Source organism: Lactuca saligna, chromosome 5 (genome assembly GCF_052625555.1).
Source record: "Lactuca saligna cultivar CGN05327 chromosome 5, ASM5262555v1, whole genome shotgun sequence".
Lineage (NCBI taxonomy): Eukaryota > Viridiplantae > Streptophyta > Magnoliopsida > Asterales > Asteraceae > Lactuca > Lactuca saligna.
The window spans coordinates 250,855,509-250,876,180 of NC_136421.1; the positions used below are offsets into that span (position 1 = coordinate 250,855,509).

Consider the following 20,672-nt stretch of genomic DNA (forward strand, 5'->3'; position numbering starts at 1 on the left):
ACAATCTTTAACAATATTTCAAAACTCAATATGTTTGAAACTTTTCAAATCGGAACATTTTGAGCACCTTATTTAAAATGGTTGCATCACTTTGACCACTTTATTGTCATTGGCTTTTTCAACCTGTTAAACAAAACAACAAATAATGTTACATCTTTATTTATATTACCCTATTTCATGTATATTTTGTCATTTTTTTGGTAATCACATTTATCCATTTCTTTAAGGAAACGTTTAAGAACTCGATTCAAAAAGATCAGACCTTTTTGGTCCTTGTTGACCTTAGAGTCCTCCTATATGTCAACTCATGCATGTGTTAACATCTTTCTTACTTTCGAATCTCAATCTCTATTAGGGATGTCCATCTTTAAGACTCGGCTTGCGTTTTGATTTGGGATTGGAGTTCAGATTGGCTTTCTTTCTGGAGCATATTCGAAGGGTTCGAATTCAATAGGGTGACTTTGGTTTGTGTTAGAAGTGACCATACTACAATGTCATATCGCCACAGTGGAATACGTTTTCAGACCGATTTCATGCAATTGGAGATTTCAATAGTTATTTATTTATTATTTATTATTTATTATTTTAGGATTGGTTTATGCTAACTCAAGAAGATGCATTTACTATTTTCAATCATATAATTCCAATACGTAGGCATGTAAACGAACTGAACGAACCGTTCGTGAACTGTTCGACGGAAAGTTCGTTTATTTTGTTTATTTAATAAACAAATAAACATGAATACAAGTTCTTGTTCATTTGGTTAAATGAACGAACATGAGCATTGGTCTCATTCTTTCAACTATGTTCATTAATGTTCGTTTATGTTCGTTCATGTAAGTTCATCTTATATTCATATATGTTCAATTGTGTTTGATTACATTAATATATCATATATTTAATTATATTCATTTATCTTCGTTTATTTATATTCGTTTAGCATGCTTACGAACATAAATAAATAAACATGAGCAATATAATTTATTAAATGAACAAACATAAACAAGAAAACTGATTCGTTTATCAATTCATATTTGTTCGTTTGTTCGGTTAACTTAAACAAACGAACATGAACAACTTGCATTTGTGTTCGTTTGATTTGTTTACAATTATACCAATAAGAAGCGAAAGTATAGCAACATGCAAGTGATTTTGGGTATTTCCAAAGTAATTTAAAATATCCTTTTCAACACTTTTTTAATTAGGTTTTTTTAGAAGGCTCGAATAATAATATTACATGACGACTTGTAATTTACTACACGGTTTAATAAAGATATTTTGTTTTTGTTAAATGTCTAAATTCTTATGCAACAATTAAGATGACACATAAAGGTAACACATGATTGGAAAATATTTAATATTTAATTTGCTAAACAAGGTTTAATCAAAATAATTTATAAGTAACAATATAAATCAACAATTAATTAATTAAAAAATATTTATTTATTTTGTTTTTTTTAATAGTCAATCAAAAAAGTTTATTCTACAATTTCGGTTCTAATAAATGATAGGGTAAATTATATGAATGTCTCCATGGTTTAGGATAATTTGTTCTATTAGTCCTTAATTCTTTTTTTTTTTTGTTCGGATGGTCTATTATACTTTATTTTGTTACATTATCATACGTAAAAAGGGTTTTTGCCCCTAATTAATTTGTTTTTAACAAAATTTTATTTATTTAGTTACAATAATTTTATAAAGAGAGCAATGTCCTACACTTAATCCATAATCCTCTTTATACCTGCATCGTTAAACATTTGCTACTGTATCATTTGCCCATCCTCATCATCGTTGTCTCTATCCATAGCCACTAGAGCATCTTTCGTGCATGTTTTAGCTCTGGAAAATTGAGATTAAAAAAATAAAAAATAAAATAAAAAAAATAAAAATAAAACCCTTCATTACAACAAGCTACATCTTTTCGTATCTTTGATTATTAGAAAACATTTAAATAGCTTTTAGTGATTTAGCTTGCTTCTACAGTTTGCACATGATAAACCTAATGAAAATCAAAACAAAAATTTTCAAATGATAAACCTAATCAAAATCTAAACCAAATAATTTCCACATGATGGACCTAACGATAAACTTCTAGAGTAAATTACATGAATCGTCCTTTATGTATATATGCCAAAAAGCACATTTAATCTTTATTTTAAAAAATTAATTCGAATCGTCCTTTATTTATTATAAACTTGTGTGCTTCAACCCTACTAATATGAAATAACTATTTTGTCCTTATTAATTTCTTTTTCCATTTCCTTTTATTTATATTATCATTTTTAGATTAAATAAAAAAGAAAATAAAAAAGTACCCCCTTCCGTTTCCCCAACTCCTACCTTCATCTCCTCATTATCATCAATTCCCACCATCGGCGCCCCATCACCATATCATCTTGAAGCCTTAAAACCTGCAACAAGATTCAACCATCTTCTCCATAGATTATCCACTCCATGAAACCAGATGTTCATAATCATTGCTCCACCACCATCAACATTTACCTGTTCTCAATCCGCAACAAATCAACAAATCATAAGGCAACAAGGAAGCTGTGATTTAGTTGGTTATGGTTTGTTGATCAAAATGAGAAGAGGGAAAGGCCCACAATCATCACAAGTCACGACTGTTGGGCAGCCTGATCTCCGACACCCATTCCCCATCTGTCTATTACTCCCTTCAGCGACTCTAATGGTGCGTTTGGTAGAGAGAAATGGAATTACTGCAGAGAATGAAAATACAGAGAAAGAGAATTAAGCTGGAGAAAGAGAATTGACTCCCCTGTTTGGTAGAACTGTGAATCCACTAGGAAAATGTTTTTTAGAATCATTTCTCTTGTTTGGTTGTATTAATCAATGAAATGGAAATGAGTTTTTTTTACCTTGTTTATTCATTTTCAAAAAACATTTTTCATAAAAATGCATTATGATATACATCTTAATTAGTCAAAATATGCATCTTTTATGTTATTAATTTTTTTTAAATATTAATTGTTACTAAATAATTTATTTTCTAATAAATTAATATTACTTTTTATACATCTTGTATTGGAAAACATATTTCTAATATAAAAGAATAATTTACAAATAGATTTTTAAAGAAATATGCAAATCTTAAATTCAAAAACTATGTCCAATGTATGTGCAACAAGTATAACTCAATATTTCTAACAACTAAAAAAACATAACTATGTCTAATAGAGAATGTGCAAAGAATCAATTTCAATATTCGTTAAAAAAACATAACTTAAAATAACTTAATCATGATATTGAGTCATCCCCAATCATTTCCATGTAACATATCTTTTATTCTTCTGTCATCTTAAAAAACGTCCGGGCACGAAATTGATCTTTGCTAAGCATGTCAATCGCCTTAATTCCTTGTTTGACATTGGTATTTGGCATGCGTTGTGTATCTTCGATAACTTTATATATCATATCACATGATTTTTTATTTTCTTGCCTTCCTATATTGTATATTTTTTTCATTAAGTTTTTCACCAACCACCTTGAAAGTCTCTTTCATTTCTTTCGGTGCTTCCTTTTAAGAGCTTTATATGTCATCCATTGGAGGCCTTTTGCGTTTATATTGACATGAGCAGTTTGTTGCGTCTCTTCAACAATCTCTTCCAACCCCTCCACATCAACATGTAAGTTTCTTTGTGTCTCTTCAGTCACATCTTCACCATGATCAGTAGCTCCATGACCAGTAACTCTAACTTTCTCGAAGATTTTACATAGGTTATCAAATTGGGGAAATGGTTTATCGCGAAAACATGCAACACCTTTATGACTCTACAAGAATGGCACAAAATTAATTGGTTACTATTCATTTACAATATGTTTTAATGGTGCTAAAAATACTACAAACATAATCACTATAGTACATTTATGTACTCATCCCAAACTTCAACATCGGCAGTAACACAACATTTATCTGTATCTCAACTGAATCCACTCGTGTTTGTTCCATATACCATGTCGTGCACGATGTTGAAATGGTTTTTCCATGTCTTCATCCTAGATTTAATATCAGGCTCTGCTTTTAAACCCGAGTTAGGAAGACTTACATCTAGTAATTGTTGCACTGCCTTCAAATAACCGGGTTTGAATCTGTTGTCGGCAACACCATATTTTCCGGATACATGTAACTCCAGCAATGTTTCAATTAACTTTGCATCCTCTTCAGTAGTCCATGTATTTTTGTTTTGCCCTGTCATGTCTACAAAAAAATTTACATAATAGATGCTTGAAATAGTAATTCAATTTAACAATGAAGTTTGGCGTTTGAAATAGTAATTTAACTTAATTGGTTAAGTTTGGGGATGTCTAACTCAACCAAAACTTAACCATATAAGCGGTTTTTTATGCTAAAACATACACAAGACAGAGGAGTACAATGTGAAAAAAAAATTGCATCATTCCGAGCTTGTATGAAGCTTTTATTATGGTTCAAAGTTTGACACAATTTATAAAAGGTGCAGAAATATCATACAACAATCATAATAGCCACTGTTTGTGGCTGTATAACTCAACCAAAACTTAACCAATTAAGCTGTTTTTTGATGCTAAAACATAGACAAGACAGAAGAGTACAATTTGAAAAAAAAAAGTGCATCATTCCGAGCTTGTATGAAAGTATTATGATGGTTCAGAGTCGGACAAAATTTATAAAAGGTGTTGAAATATCATACAACAATAATAACAACCCATGTTTGTGGTTGTATAACTCAACCAAAACTTAACCAATTAAGTTGTTTTTTATTCTAAAATGCAGAAAAGACATAAGGGTACAATTTGAAAAAAAATTGCATCATTCTAAGCTTGTATGAAGCTTTTATGATGGTTCAAAGTTGGACAAAATTTCTAAAAAGTGTTGAAATATCATACAACAATCATAATAGCCCCTGTTTGTGGTTGTATAACTCAACCAAAACTTAACCAATTAAGCTGTTTTTTTATTCCAAAATGTAGATAAGATAGAGGAGTACGGTTTGAGAAAAAAATCGCATCATTTTGAGCTTGTATGAAGCTTTTATGATGGTTCAAAGTTGGACAAAATTTCTAAAAAGTACTGAATAGTTAAAAAAGAATCATAACATCCCCTGTTTACGGTTGTATAACTTAGCCAAAACTTAACCAATTCAGCTATGTTTTTATCCTAACATGTAGACAAGACAAAGGGCAACCATCTCGTAAAAAGAAACGCCCCATTCCGAAATCGTATGCATATTTTTTGATGGTTCAAAGTTAGACATTTATAATTTATTTATGTGAAACATACTAAGTATACAATTTGCACAACAAAATTGTCATAGACTTTTCTTATAATTTGGTCCCCTAATTACCATTTCAATTGCAAGATTAATATATTGAAAAACATAATTCATGAATTTTAATTCAAAAGCAAGCATAATTGAAAAACAAAATGACTTCGTTTGAATTTCAATTCAAAAGATTAATATATTGAAAAACCATGAGTCGTTGAAAAATAAAGACAAAATTTGACCTACGCAAAATCATAGCAAAATTAAAACTGAATAGTGCAGTCTTACCTTTGATTGGAATAAACTGGTGCCAAACTCGACTAAGAAGGTGCTGCAAAGACCCAATGAAGCGTGAATCGATCAACACAAATCGTATACGGCGTGTGTAGGACAATGGGAATAATTTGTATCACTTACGTGGGGCGACTGCATGAAAATCCAATGCTTCGTTTGAAAAATCAGGATCTGCATCTAACGGGAATCAAATTGGGGGGGGGGGGGGGGTAAAATGATTTTTCCGCTTTTTTTTTTTTCTGATTCTCGACGCACGCCCCTTTTTGTTTTCTTTAATTTTCTCTCTTAAAAATAGAGAATTGTTTTAATGGAAAAGAAATTGGTTTATTTCTAAATTCCTTACTTTTTACATTAACCAAACAAGAGAAAGAGAATCAATTCCTTTTCCTTGGTTTTATTTCCCTGTACCAAACATCCTTTAAAAGAATACTTTGACCCATCTATTCCCTCTTTCTCTCTTTCATGCATTTTCTATTCGTCTGTGTGTGAGATCGACGTTGTGTGTGCGGAGTTGATGTCACAACCCAAAATTTTTAGAACTAACGTGGTCTAAACCCTAACCAAGTACAAGTAAAACCACATTGCAATCCTTGTTGCAATGTATCCTCAAATGCCTTAAGGGCATGTTTTTAAGTTAATAACTAAGTATGGTTAGAAACCTAAGTTGATTTACACTAATATATGTCAACATAACTTAAAAGTTAAAAGTTTAAAACATGAAATAACCTCCCATATATGAGTTTTCGGTCTAAGATCCAAGGATCTTTTAGTTTTTGGTCCAATAGTTATAGAAGCAATAGCTTTACGGCTTGGAAATAAAGATCAAATGGTGTTTTCAGTCCATGTGTGACCGAAATCTCAATTGTGAAAAGGTTATGACCGAAAACATCTCTAAAAGCCCAATTAGAAACCGAAAACCCAAAGCTAGAGACCCTTTAAGGCCAAAACCCCCTCTTATTTATAAGTGTCTTGCCGCAAACCCAATTTATTTCTCAATGTCCCAATCGTAAGCACTTCCACTTTTGCTCTCAAGTAGGGATGTCAACGGGGCCAATCGGGAGCGGAAATAGCTGCCCCCGCTCCCACCCCGAAATCAGTTGGTACCCCCGCTCCCGGCTCCCCCGCTTACATAGCCCCCGGTCCCACCCCCGGTTACCTCCATCGCTCCCGGTCCCGCCCCCGGTTCCCCCGGTTTATAGGCTTAAATTCGATTTTTTTTTTCTAAACAACTACTATGGTTTAGACTAAAAATATTATTTTTAACAACTTTAAAAGCTTAAAACCTAATCTTTAGAAACTAAAAAATTAAAAATCCAACATTACGAACCCAACATTACAAAATGATAATTCTAACAATCTTATAAATATAAAACACGACAAATCCAATACTACAAATATAAAATACTAACATGTACAAAATTATATGATCAATTCACTACCTCTTTAATATCCATTAATTGGAAATGGTAAAGTAAAACATAACCTAAACCTAAAATTAGAAAATCTATTTTGTATTTGTATTTTATATTAAATATATATTTTTTACATAAATGTACAAGCGGGACCCCCGCAGGAGTACGGGACGGAAATACCAATTCCCGCCCCCGATCCCGAAAATAAGTGGGGTTTAATTTTGCCCCCGCTCCCAGTTTTTTTAAAAATTTAGTCCCGTACGGGTTCGAGGTCTCACGGGGGTTTTTGACATCCCTACTCTCAAGTATCATCCGTAAACCTCATATCTTCAAGGGATTTCTACCCGGATCTTCTTTTTTCCACCAAGAACATTCATCAATATCTTCAAATCTTCAAGCTTCTAACCAAAAACACCCAAACACTCACCGCAAACTCCTCCTTGCTCACCGAAAACGCCTAGAGCTATTCCACATAATTCCTAAGGCATTTATAAGTATTTCTCATAAGTGTTGTCTAACACTTTAATTATTATTTAAATCATTATTATTTAAACTAATATCTTATTAATTTAAATACGATATCGTTTATAAATATTATTAGGATACGGCTAAATCACGTATTCTAACACGGGGATCCTTCGCAATCAATTTGCGTCCGAACTAGCACACACATTCGAGGTGAGTTCATACCCCTAGTTTTCACGATTTTTAAATTGTTTTAGGGGGGGGGGGGGGGGGGGATACAAGTAAAACACAAGTAATCTTGTGTTTAAAAATATAAATTGCTTATTATATTTTCTTACCATAATATACAGTTAAACGTGTATTTTACTAAATACATAAAATATTGTTATTATTGAATTTACAAATGATTTAAAAAAAACATGTTAAGACGCAACGAATTTCAAACAAACACGAAAACAAACTTATAAACTATAATATGTATAATTTATGGAACAAAGATACTATTTTACAAAGTACAGGTTAACATATAAACAAAAAGGGTTTTCAGTTATTACTTATCAACACTTTGAATCAATTTGTGAGACGTCTTCGTGTACTTATCTAAGTACGGGTAAAAGTATTGACTTATAGTCATAATCTCTTGTAGGGAGAGCGAGATATTTGTGTATAGATCTATTTGAGATTGACAATCTCACACCTCGACTGTTAGCTACAGTTAGACCGACAGGCCTGGGGTGACAAATGTCGTTAACATTCCGATGCCTGAAGAACGTCGCAATCAGCCGACTGGGTTAGTATGGTCATAAGAACTCACAAGGTGAAAACAACAACATATTTACGAATAATATAGTTTCAAATAATTTTCTTTGAATATTAACTTTACATTCGGATTTCAGAGAAAACACAACTTCAACTAGTTTTACTTACGAATAAAACTACGTATCATTAAGTTAGTATGACAATTATACTTGTACTTTTCAGTATTGGAACGTTTAAGACTACATAACGATTTTATGGAAAATACAAGATTTTCTAGGATAACCATTATTTTACCCATAGATAGTTTACAATTCAACTTTCTGAAAACAAATGCGATTACTTATAAAAAACAATGCTTTACAATAGAGTGGGTGAAACTAGGAACATTTTTACAAAAGACTCGGTACTTATTTACAAACTAGTATAACATAAATGACCATTAATTGTTAATTCTATGATTCTTTAGCATATACATCAGAGTTATATATAAATAATATCCGATAGACAGTGAAATGTATGATTTTCGTCTTTCTTCCTATTTCTTGTTTGGTTGTGGGCTTAAGGAAGAATTACTCAATTGATTGTATGTTTGTTATTGATTTCTTTTAATTGTACACACTAAGCAATCATAGGAGATAAGAGTATGGATCATACAAATTAAACGAATCAGAAGCTCAAATCACAGAGTACAAACATAAGAAACTTATACTTCTTGGTCTCAAAGTACTAAGAGTATAACTTATTCACTAAGAAAATCTTGGATTTTCTGGAAGAACACACGAACATTTACAATGAACAAAGAACTTATTTTCTAAAACAAAAATGTTTATGAACCCACCAACTTTAATTTTGATACTTTTTCAAATCACTTGTATTCTCAGGAAAGTTAGTAGACAAGTACCATCTTGGGCATTACGCGATGAGTCATAGTAGCTTTACGTCTTATCTTTTGCTATAATTTTAATGTTAAACAAGTAATGTTTTGAACACAATGTAAATACTATGTTATCAATACAATGGTTGTTGTTACTTTGATTACTATTATGCAATTGTTGTGATACTGTACATGGCGTCCTCCGCCCCCGAACATTTCCGTCGTTCCAATTTACGGGTGTGATAGTTGCCGGGGCTACCACTACCATGTTCTTCCTTATTTTGCATCTGGGTTTTTGCACTTAGCTTAGGCTTTGGCTTTGATTTTTGGACTTTCATTTTAGACACATTTTGGTTTTGGATGGTATCATTTGATTTGGTGTGGTAGGGGTTGTCAAAGGTGAAAGGCGGCGCCTGGTGATTGTCAGAGTTGAGAAAGAGGAAAAGGAAGAGAAAGAAATGAGGTGGTGGTTAGGGGCAACGGTTTCAGGGGCAGTTTTTACTAGGTGATCGGTGTGGTACAAACAAAACCTAGTTCCCGCGTACATAATAGTAAATTTTTTGGTTTTCTTTTACCAATTGTGCCACTACGTAAAAAAACCGGAAACTATGTAAAAAAATTGGCGACTACGTAAAAAAATTGCCACTCGAGAAAGACATCCAAATTGTTCGAAGTGCTTCATGAACCGCATAACATCATCTTGCATCACCTGCCAAAAATGCTTGATAAAACACACGATAAAACCATCGGTCCCCGGTGCTTTCTTGCCACCACAACTCCAGACAGCCTCCTTGACTTCTTCTAACTCGAATGGATTCTCTAAAAAGCATCTATCCACATCAGAAAAGTTTCAAGAAGTTGGGATTACCAAGAGCGGGACGAGAACTCCTGCACTCGAGAAATTTATCCATGAAAAATTTCCAAGTTTCAAGCTTAATTGACTCTACATCAGTGATCCAACATCCGTTGACCATGATACCGTGAATGTTATTCCTCCTATTTTTTTATTTTGATGGAATTGTGAAAGAAACTGGAATTCTCATCACCATCGCAGATCCAATTGTTTCTAGCTTTTTGTATCATGTCATTCTTAGCCAAACGATGTTTACAATCCCTCCTCTCACTGGTCTCGGCCACAGACAGCAAGCTGCTTTCTACTTTCTGCAACGAGCTCAAGTTCATCAATCCTTTGTTTACAAAGACGCAGCCTAACAAAATGAAAGAAAAAATACTTATAAATAAAAGGTACCATATAAAATTAACATTGTCAATTTGTCGGAACAATTAAAATGGAGTATATTCCAACTATGTAATAAATGAAGTTACGAGCTACGAGTTATTTTTCCCACTCTAAAATAAACATTCAGTTTCTTCTTCTGAGAAAAATTAATAATAATTTTGCATAACTATTAAAATATTTCCAACATTATATAAAATATTATATTTTAAATTATATATTCTGTTCATTTTAAAAATTATTCTAATAAAATTAACATTTGAAAAGTTGTTATATTAATAGCGAAGAGGTTCACCAACTTTTCTTAATATGCCCTTTTTTTGTGAATCCCAACTCCATACACCACTCTTGCAGATTATAATACACTAAATATTCAGAGAATCATGTTGCACAAAATCTTGATACTATTTTATAATATGATATTTCAATATTTAAATTATTGTTTTTAAATCAAAAATTTTAAATGTCATTCATTTCCATTAATAGCTATTTGCACAAATTAAATTTAATGAGTTTATATATATATATATATATATATATATATATATATATATATATATATATATATATATATATATATATATATATATATATATATATATATATATATATATATATTATTGTTTTTAAATCAAAATTTTTAAATGTCATTCATTTCCATTAATAGCTATTTGCACAAATTAAATTTAATGAGTTTATATATATATATATATATATATATATATATATATATATATATATATATATATATATATATATATATATATATATATATACTAGTAGTATACCCGCGCAAAGCGCCGGGGCGTGTAAATTTTTTCGGTGATATGTTTCCTCTACAAAAATGTTATGTTACAAAAGAAAGTATATGTCGAAGATAAAATAATCAAACTATGGTGTTATTTGGGAGATGAAGTCATTTTTTGTTCCTGGACGGTGAGCTTTATAGCAGAGGAGAGAACAAAGAAGTATATGCGGTTGGAGGGATATTTGAATCAACATGCTAAATTTAAGGATATCTAAAAGGATTCAAAATTTGAATGAATCTGGAATTTGAGAGAACCATATCAAATTGCTGAGAAATATAAGGAGATTTGATGATAAATTTTTGAATTCAAAATATGGTCAAAATTTAATATTATTTTATTAATGGTTACTTGTACTATCAGCTTCATCATTTGGACGTTTTAAAAAAATATTATTATTATAATCAATCTATTTTTAGAAATAGTTAGATTTCTTTTATAAGATAGTAAAGATATATATACTGAACGGCGGATTAGTATATGTCTGACATAGAACCCAGAACTTTCTTGTTAGTAACTCCTTGTCAGACACTATGTTAGTCAAGTGGACTAGCCCTAATTTGTTAAATTTAATAAATTTAATAAGTGTTAATAGTTGTTATTTGAAACCGATGGAAAATAAACAATCCTGTATCATGCTTTTATAAAATAAAGAAAAAAATGAATGGCCCATGGTTTGTCAAAACATGATAATTCACTATAACTATAGAAGATGGTATTTTGTTTTATTTTTAGCGTGATTACTGATTAGTCCTTATAGTTTCTAAAAATTGATCGCCTAATTTTTTTATTGCCATATAGTAAAAAGATGTTTTTACCATTTAAAGTAGGATCTTGTTCGATAAAATAAGTTAGATTATTGTTTATTGTTTGGTAAAACCACAAAGATATCTTATTTTAGCTTATAAGCTGCATTCAATAATTTTTGACAAGTTTATAAGATTTTGAGTAAATTACATGAATGGTCTTTTAAGGTTTTCGGTAATTTGTACGTTTGGTCCCTAACTTATTTTTTCAACTCAGAAGGTTCCTACACTTTGTTTTTGTTGTGTGTTTGGCCCCTGTTTTGCCTAAAAAGACTATTTATCCTTGATTTTTTAATTTATTTAAATAATGTGAGGTATGTAATATAACATGAGGTGAGGTGGAAGTAGGTTGGAGTGTTTATTTAAATAAATTAAAAAATCAAGGATAAAATAGTCTTTTGAAGTAAGACATGGACCAAGTGCGCAACAAAAATAAACAGTAAGGATCTCCGAATTAAAAAAAATAGGTTATGGATCAAACGTGGCAATCACCATAAACCATAGGGACCATTCATGTAATTTACTAATAACTTTTTTTTAAATTATTTCAAATATGGGGATATGGAATATACATTACAGCCCCACCTAAGCTTAGGTACTAAACCTCTAAAATATGTCGTTTTAACATGCTAAATTTGTCCGGTTTGGTTTCACTTGGTAAATATATCATCCTCCATAACATTTCTTTCTTTCATTATTATTTTACCATCTTTGTTTTCTTTCCTCAATTATCGTTTATTACTTCACCCAATTGAACATTACTAAACCCTAAACCCTAAATTTAAACCCTAAATCTAATCCATAAACCCTAAAGCTTAAACCCTAACCTTAAACCCTAAACCCTAAGCTTAAACCTTAAACCCTAAATCTAAAACCTAAACCCTAAACCTAAACCCTAAACCCTATTGTGTCGATCTTGAATTTACATCTTGAAGTATTAACCGTGAATTCATTAACCGTGATCTTTATATAGTAAAACAATGTATTTTCAAGAGGTTTAGTACCTAAGCTTAGGTGGGGCTGTAATGTATATTCCCTTTTCCCTTCAAATATACTCTTAGTTATATCTATTCTTTTTTACTTTTAGTCATATATACATGTTCATTTATGTTATTTTACATAAAAATCTAATATTTTTATCAAATGTTATTAATTTAATAACTTAGTTTATCATCTATCAAATAATATTTTAGGCTTTTAGCTAAAGTTTAGTTTTCAACTAATATACCAAAAATGACCTAACTTTGATACATGTCTCTAATTCTAGTATGGTAATATCATATGATAATATTGATCTCATTTACAAATTTTAATATCAATACCTTTTTACGGGGAATTATATAAATATTATAGATAAAATTGCAAAAATGGTTCCTATGGTATGCATTTTTTTTAGATTTTGATACAAACTTTAATTTTTTGGATTAGTGGTCCTTCTGATCAACTATGGTTTTGGTTTTGGTTAATTGATAAACTGAAATGATTATTGTGGTATGCATTTTTTTTATCAAAACCTTAATTTTTTTTTTGGGATTGGTGGTCCTTTTGAGCAATTTTGATTGTGGTTTTGGTGGATCGGTAAACTGAAATGACTAGTATGCCATCGTGATCTTTTTTTTATGTTTTTTCTATTTAATTTAATGTTTTATTAAATTAAAATATGGGCACACCTCTCTCTCTCTCTCTCTCTCTATATATATATATATATATATATATATATATATATATATATATATATATATATATATATATATATATTCTCCCCCTCTCCCTCCAACGTATAACCCCATATCCTTTTTTCTTTTTACCTAAGAAGAACAATTCATCTTCTTCATCTCTTCCTTCTTAATCAAAATTTCACATCCATCTATCGAGTTATCACTTACAACTACTGCATGTGTATTATTGTTTCTGGGTTTATATTTGATTCAAAATGAAAGCCATCCCGAAAGAAAAGTTTTATCCTATCAGAGGTGGCTGTGAATCACACCTCCATCGGTAGATATTTAATATCAAAATTAGCATTATAACGCATTTAAGATTGATGTATTATTTTAATACACCAGTTTTTTATTTATAATTCCTAGTCTGTTGTATCCAAACTATACCTTACAGACAGTGAACCTGATCGAGTGTATTATAGTTTTGATAAGCAAGGATGTCGAACTCAAGGGGAGCGGTTGTGAATTAATATTAGAATTTTTATTATAGGTTATACTAAATAAATGAAATCAGTAAAAATGAGTTTTTATTATAAAAACTCAATTAAATCAACAACTAAACTAACTAGACAAAGTGAATGAAAAGAAAATCACTTCGAATACTTTGGTTCAGACTGGATTTCATCTCAAAATAATGGTTAATTACCTTAGTGCAATAATATTTTATTCTTTATTCATTTATTCCTAAATTGATTTAAGTATTTGGTCCATACACAAATACTATTAGACTATAAGGGCTTTTAATTTCATCATCATCAAATTAATCATCCTTAAATTCATTGTTTAGTTCATATCATGCAAGATTCAATTTTTATTAATCCTAAAGGTTATTAGAATTAAATCATGCTAAGAATGGTAATCCAAAACATGCACACATATTAAAAGTTCATAGCTTTACTAACCTAACCTTAATTAGGTTTTGATCTAATACTAGTCACAATCATTTTATGGTAATAAAACAACTATGATTCAAGAATATACAACTAATTGGTCTTCTAATCACATAAACTCAACAATAGGTAATAAAACAATGATCTTTAACACATATGGATCTTTAATAAAAATTGAAACAATAAATTAAATAAGAATAACCAAACCAAATATGCAATTTAATCCAAAATCTCATGATTCTTCTAATATTTAACAAAAAGCAAAAGGTTTTAACACTTAAATTCAAATAATAAAAACAAAAGGAACACAATTGGAGAATTAATCGTGATCATAAAGCAAACTGAATGATCCCCGACATGAATTTGTTCTCGAATCCTTCAGATGATCTTCACTCCATATCAATTTAATGGCTCTATGACCGTCTTATAAACCCTTAAAACTACACTTTTGGGGTTTATTTTTCATAGGGAATGAATTACGGTTAAATATATGTCATTAAGGCTAATTTTTGGCTCTATTTATTTGTTTCATCATCGCCATGGTGTGAAGAAAAACTTACCACGTTGTGGGAACTGCATTCAGAATGTTCAAGATTTTTTAAATTTTCCACGCTGTGGAAATGACTTTGCCACGACATGGAAACTGTGAACTTGGATTTTTGACAAACATGAAAGTCATCCGAAATTTTGTCTGGTTTTTAGAACATCTTGAATCAAATCAATCAGAGTTACGAGTCATGGGATATTGTCAAAACACTGATGAGGGGTCAAGTTGTCCAACAACATCCTTTTGTATCTTTTTAGCTCATTTATCTTCCTTTTGCATTCCAGGCTTCGATTTAACTGTGACATATCATATATCTTAAAATATACCATTTTTACACAAATATATTAGGATAATGACTTAAAATACATAATTAAATAAGCCCATATCAAAGATCCATGGGATGAAAAACCTAAGGGTGGCAAATAGGGCCATCGTGTCATGTTTTTGTCTGACACGACACGACACGATAATATTTTTTGTAACACGAACGCGACATGACATGATATCGTATTTTTTCAAGTAACACGAAAATGAACCGATTTAAAAATAACAAACACCATATGACACGAACAAGATGACATAATATAACAATTAATTTGTTTAATTAATACTTAATCATACATAACACAATAAACACGACAAACACGAAAAACACGACTGACAAATACTAAATCGTGTCAATTTTGTATCGAATTTTGAACACGAACACGACACGACATGACGTCGTGTTTTTTATACATGACACGAACACGAATTCAAATTACAGTTTTGTCCTGATTTCGTTTCGTGTCGTGTATTTTTGTCGTGTCGTGTCATCAATTGTCACCCCTAGAAAAACCAATACGTGTATTGGTGTTGATGTTGTTAACAAACTCTAGATTAATAACAGATAAAGTGTACTCCACTTGACCAACAACTTGCAAGGATGGGGATAAGGAGTTTGGACGTCATCCCCTTAATCATCAGGTCGGATCTATAGTAAAAATCTATACCCATTTATGAATTAAACATGTGTTAATCGGAGATTGCATCTGCATCTGGATCTAAACTTGTTAGATTTTAATCAGAGATTACATCTAGGTTTAAACCGCTGCATCTAGAAACTTGCATCTATGTCTAAAGTCGTCGCGTAAAGTTTTGGAATTTGGTTTAGTTTGTGAATCCATATCAAAATTTAGAGTTGGTAGACGATGGAGTATCAACCAGACAAAAGTTTTGGGTTTGTAGCAGTATGAAGGCATGCAAGCTTCAATCATATCTTTCACTTTAACATCATGGGAAAGAAACCAACCCATGGAATGGATTCCTTTAGCAATCAAAACATTAGGTCTTTTTTTAATCAATCTAAATAACATAAGACAATTAATTCCAAGGCTTTGAAGACCATGGATTTGGGTATGATGGACTCAAAAGGTTACAACCTTAGAGCTGAGTGATTCTCCAAAATAGCCCTAGATTCTTTTTTTTGCTTATACCCATTTCAAGGAAGAGGGCAAACAGTGACGTTCCTATGTGACATGAGAGAGAGAGAGAGAGAGAGAGAGAAAGAGAGAGAGAGAGAGAGAGAGAGAGACCCATTTTTATTTTTAATAATAATAATAATTTTAAAAAAATAAAAGAAAAAAGGAAAAATAAATATATTAAGAGTAAAATCATCCTTTTAGTTTCAACAATGACCAAAACCACAAACAAACTTTATCAATAAAAAGATTTAGAGGTTTATTTTATTTAATTTTATTTTTATTATTATTATTATTATTTTTTTTTGCTAAAAAACTTAACTATTTTTGTATTTTTATCAAGACAAAATTGCAAAAATGGTCCCAATGGTTGGTAAATTTATGTGTTTTTGGTCCAAAACGAAATGTTGGTGCACCACTGGTCCAACATTGGATCTTTTTAGTGATTTTGGTCCCTTTACACTTAAAATTACTTTTATGCCTTTTTAATTTATATTTTTCATTTTCTGTAACTGCTGAAATGCCTTAATTAAATTAATTTTAATTATGTTTAACTTAAAACAACAAAAATAAAATAAAAACTCAAACCACCCTCTCATTTATGTTATAGTACCAAGTAGGAAAGAATCAAAATCATCACAACCACTCTCCTATCATCCGTCTTTGTAACCATTGTCGGCAGATTCCATTCTCGCCGGAGTTACTTGGTTCGCCACCATCACCATCTCAACTCTACCTGCCTTACACCACCCGAATTTACTTATTTCTATCTTTTTTTAAACATGCATAAACACACTGTCAAGAATGCACACTCACCCTCTCACAAAACACCCACACCGAAAACCACATAAAACAGGCTGGAAAACAGCAACCACCTGCTCCCCTTCTTCCCTATATCTAAACCAAGTGATATTAGTGGTGATCAAAGCCTAAAATTAAAACCAAACATCATGCTTAGAAAAAACCTAGAAACTAAACTCAAATATCATTGATGAAATTATATAACAGGCAAGCCACAAGAACATTATCCCTTTCCCTTCCTACAACTCCAATGATTTTTGTAAAGCCATTCATTACCACTGCATCCTTTGCCACCACAAGCTCCTTCCTATAACTTCCTTTGTCCAGTTTTCAAATCTGATATCTTTGACTCCAATAACTATTTTCGATAGAATTTTTATCTTTACCCCTTGTAAAAACTTATTGATTACAATCAAGCAATCATATTTCACAAAAGCCCTCTCTTCTCTTCCTAATTCATGTATTAATTTCCTAAACTTTATAAAATCCATCTCCATGTAAACACAGTGAAAGAAATAATAAGAAGAAACTAGAATTGAGAGATATATAAATCATCTCCAAATTATTTGGTGAATAACTGAGTTGGATTAATTAGGGATCTAGAAAATAATGGAATACCGAGAGAAATGATTCCCTTGACTCTATCTGGCCGGAAAAGACTAGATGTCAAGCGACTATTGTGCCCCAATCGTGTCCCACCACAAACACCTCATATGATAGGGATTTTTATGGATGTGAATCTATCGAGGTAGGAAGATGTGGTGACGATGGTTGATTGAAGTTTTTGACGTGACAATGGTCGACGATGGTGGAGGCAATGGGTTGAAGGCCGAGGGTGTTTTGAAGTTTGGTGATGGATCTTTAACAACATTAGAGGGAGAGAGAGAGAGAGAGAGAGAGAGAGGGGGGGGGGGGGATGGGGTGTTGACTTAAGAGGGGTTGATGAGTTTTTTTTATTTTTTTTAATTAAAATAATTGGAACTCAAATTAAAAAAAATTAAAAAAAACAAGGTAAGGATATAATCATCATTTTAGGATATGAACCAAAAACACAAAAAATATAAAGAATCAACACTCTACAATATATCCAATTTTGAAGGAATAGCACACAACATTTGGCTTTGTACCAAAATGAAATAAATTTACCAACAAGACCATTTTTACAATTTTATCTTTTATCAATTGTATAAAAATTGTAAAATTCCTCAATATCCAAGAGGGTAATGGCAACTGGTGTCAGAACCCCACAACCCAATCACAACTACCAAAACCTCCCCAATAAAAACTCTCGCTTTCAACACCACTAAATACTTCATTCCCTCCATTTAATCTTTCGATTATCATGACCACCTCCATCACCACCACCATCACCTCTGTGTTCATCATCATCCTCCTTCTCCTCCTATCCACCGACGCCACTACCACCACCCTCGACTCCGATGTCTCCGCCCTCAAAGCCATAAAAGCCGCCATCGATCCCACCACCATCCCTTCTTACTCTTGCTTAGCCTCCTGGAATTTCACCTCTGATCCTTGCTCCTACCATCACGTCGACCACTTCCTCTGCGGCCTCTCCTGCTCCGGCAATCGAGTCACCCAACTCACCTTCGATCGCGCCGGTTACGTCGGAACTCTCTCCCCACTCGTTTCCAAACTCACCCAACTCATCACAATCGACATCTCTGACAACAAATTCTCCGGCCCAATCCCCACTTCCCTCTTCTCTCTCCCCAATCTCCAAACACTTAACCTCCGATCTAATTCCTTCTCCGGCACCATCCCATCAGACATTTCAAATCTCAAATCAATCCAAGCCCTAGACATCTCTCACAATTCACTATCCGGGTCGTTGCCAAACACATTGAGTTCACTCCCTTTGACGCGTCTTGACCTCAGTTTCAATAACCTCACCGGACCAATCCCTAAACTCCCCAAAAACCTACTCGAACTCGCAATTAAATCCAATTCGCTATCTGGGTTCCTACCAAAACCGTCATTTAACGACCTGACCCAACTGGAAGTTGTGGAACTCAGTGATAACTCGCTCACCGGAACAATCCCCGGCTGGTTCTTGCTCCAACAATCTCTTCAGCAAGTCAATCTAGCCAATAACGGATTCACAGGTATTGAGATCTCAAAACCCATTAATAGCAATCTCATCGCCGTCGATATCGGGTACAACAAAATCGTCGGGTACCTACCGGTGACCTTGTCGGCGTATCCTGTGTTGTCGTCTTTGTCACTCCGATACAACCAGCTACGTGGACCGATTCCGCCGGAGTTCAGCCAAAAGGCGACGTTGAAGAGGTTGTTTTTGGACGGAAATTACCTAAGCGGGTTGCCACCGAAGGAGTTTTTCTCGAAAACGTCGTCGGTTTCAGGGAGCTTAGGTGACAATTGCCTGAAGAATTGTCCGATATCTTCGCAGCTTTGCTTGAAATCGCAGAAATCATCGTCGATTTGCCAGCAAGCATATGGTGGGAAAGGGAAACAAAAGTCATAGTGTCAGTCCATGTTTTCTGTTTCCTTTTTAGTTTATTAACTTTTAGTGGTAGAATTAAATAAAGTTTATATTTGTACCACACCACTCTATTTTATTGTATCCTATATAGTATATATCTTTTACCTTTGTTTTTTACTATTAAATTTTTAAATGCTATTTAACATAATAGGAATAATTTTTTTTAAATATAATTAAGTACTAAAACAACCGATTTAGTTAAAAAAAGAAATTGAAATATCGTTTCTGTCTTTTCTTGTACACTAAGCCACATGGTATGCAAAAGAGAATTTGACACATTTCTTGTCCTTAAAAGGGCCTAATGAGTATTGATTCACACAAGAGTCAAAAACAAGAACGAATGTAATTTGACACCTTTCTTGTCCTTAAAAGGGCCTAATGAGTATTGATTCACACAAGAGTCAAAAACAAGAACATTGAAACCGCATTCTCTTCTATTCCACGTAGATACCAATTCATATTTTTTTTCTCATTTTATCAATTTGAAACCACAATGTGGGAGTCGAAAAACGGTTCGGCTATAGAAAAGAAAAGAAAAAGAAAGAAAAATGATTGGTTGAGAGAGAGAAAAGGGGAGTGCACCCTTGGAAGGCTGTAGTGCGGCCTAGACTGTACCTGGACCGCACCGAGAAGGCGGTGTGTGTGATGATGTGGTGGGTGGAGTGCGGCCTAGCCCGTACTCATTCTCTCTAGTCTAATAGAAAAGTTAAAAACTACACTCGTTTGCCGGTCTTTTTAGGTTTAAGTTTTAACATTGAGAGTTTTTTTTTCAAAAAAAATTATTAGAAAATTTTCTAATAAATTGTAAAAAACAT

At 32.2% G+C, this 20,672-nt stretch overlaps 1 protein-coding gene and 1 pseudogene across 1 annotated transcript; one reads left to right on the forward strand and one right to left on the reverse strand.

Annotated features, from left to right (window-relative positions):
* Positions 1-3,519: 3,519 nt before the first annotated feature.
* On the reverse strand, positions 3,520-4,217 carry LOC145046509 (uncharacterized; annotated as a pseudogene).
* Positions 4,218-18,575: 14,358 nt separating this feature from the next.
* Positions 18,576-19,974, forward strand: LOC145047338 (protein STRUBBELIG-RECEPTOR FAMILY 7-like). Its single transcript, XM_078995593.1, has one exon. It carries the CDS (start codon positions 18,679-18,681, stop codon positions 19,837-19,839), a length of 1,161 nt encoding a protein of 386 aa, XP_078851719.1. The 5' UTR covers positions 18,576-18,678; the 3' UTR covers positions 19,840-19,974.
* The last annotated feature ends 698 nt before the right edge of the window (positions 19,975-20,672 follow it).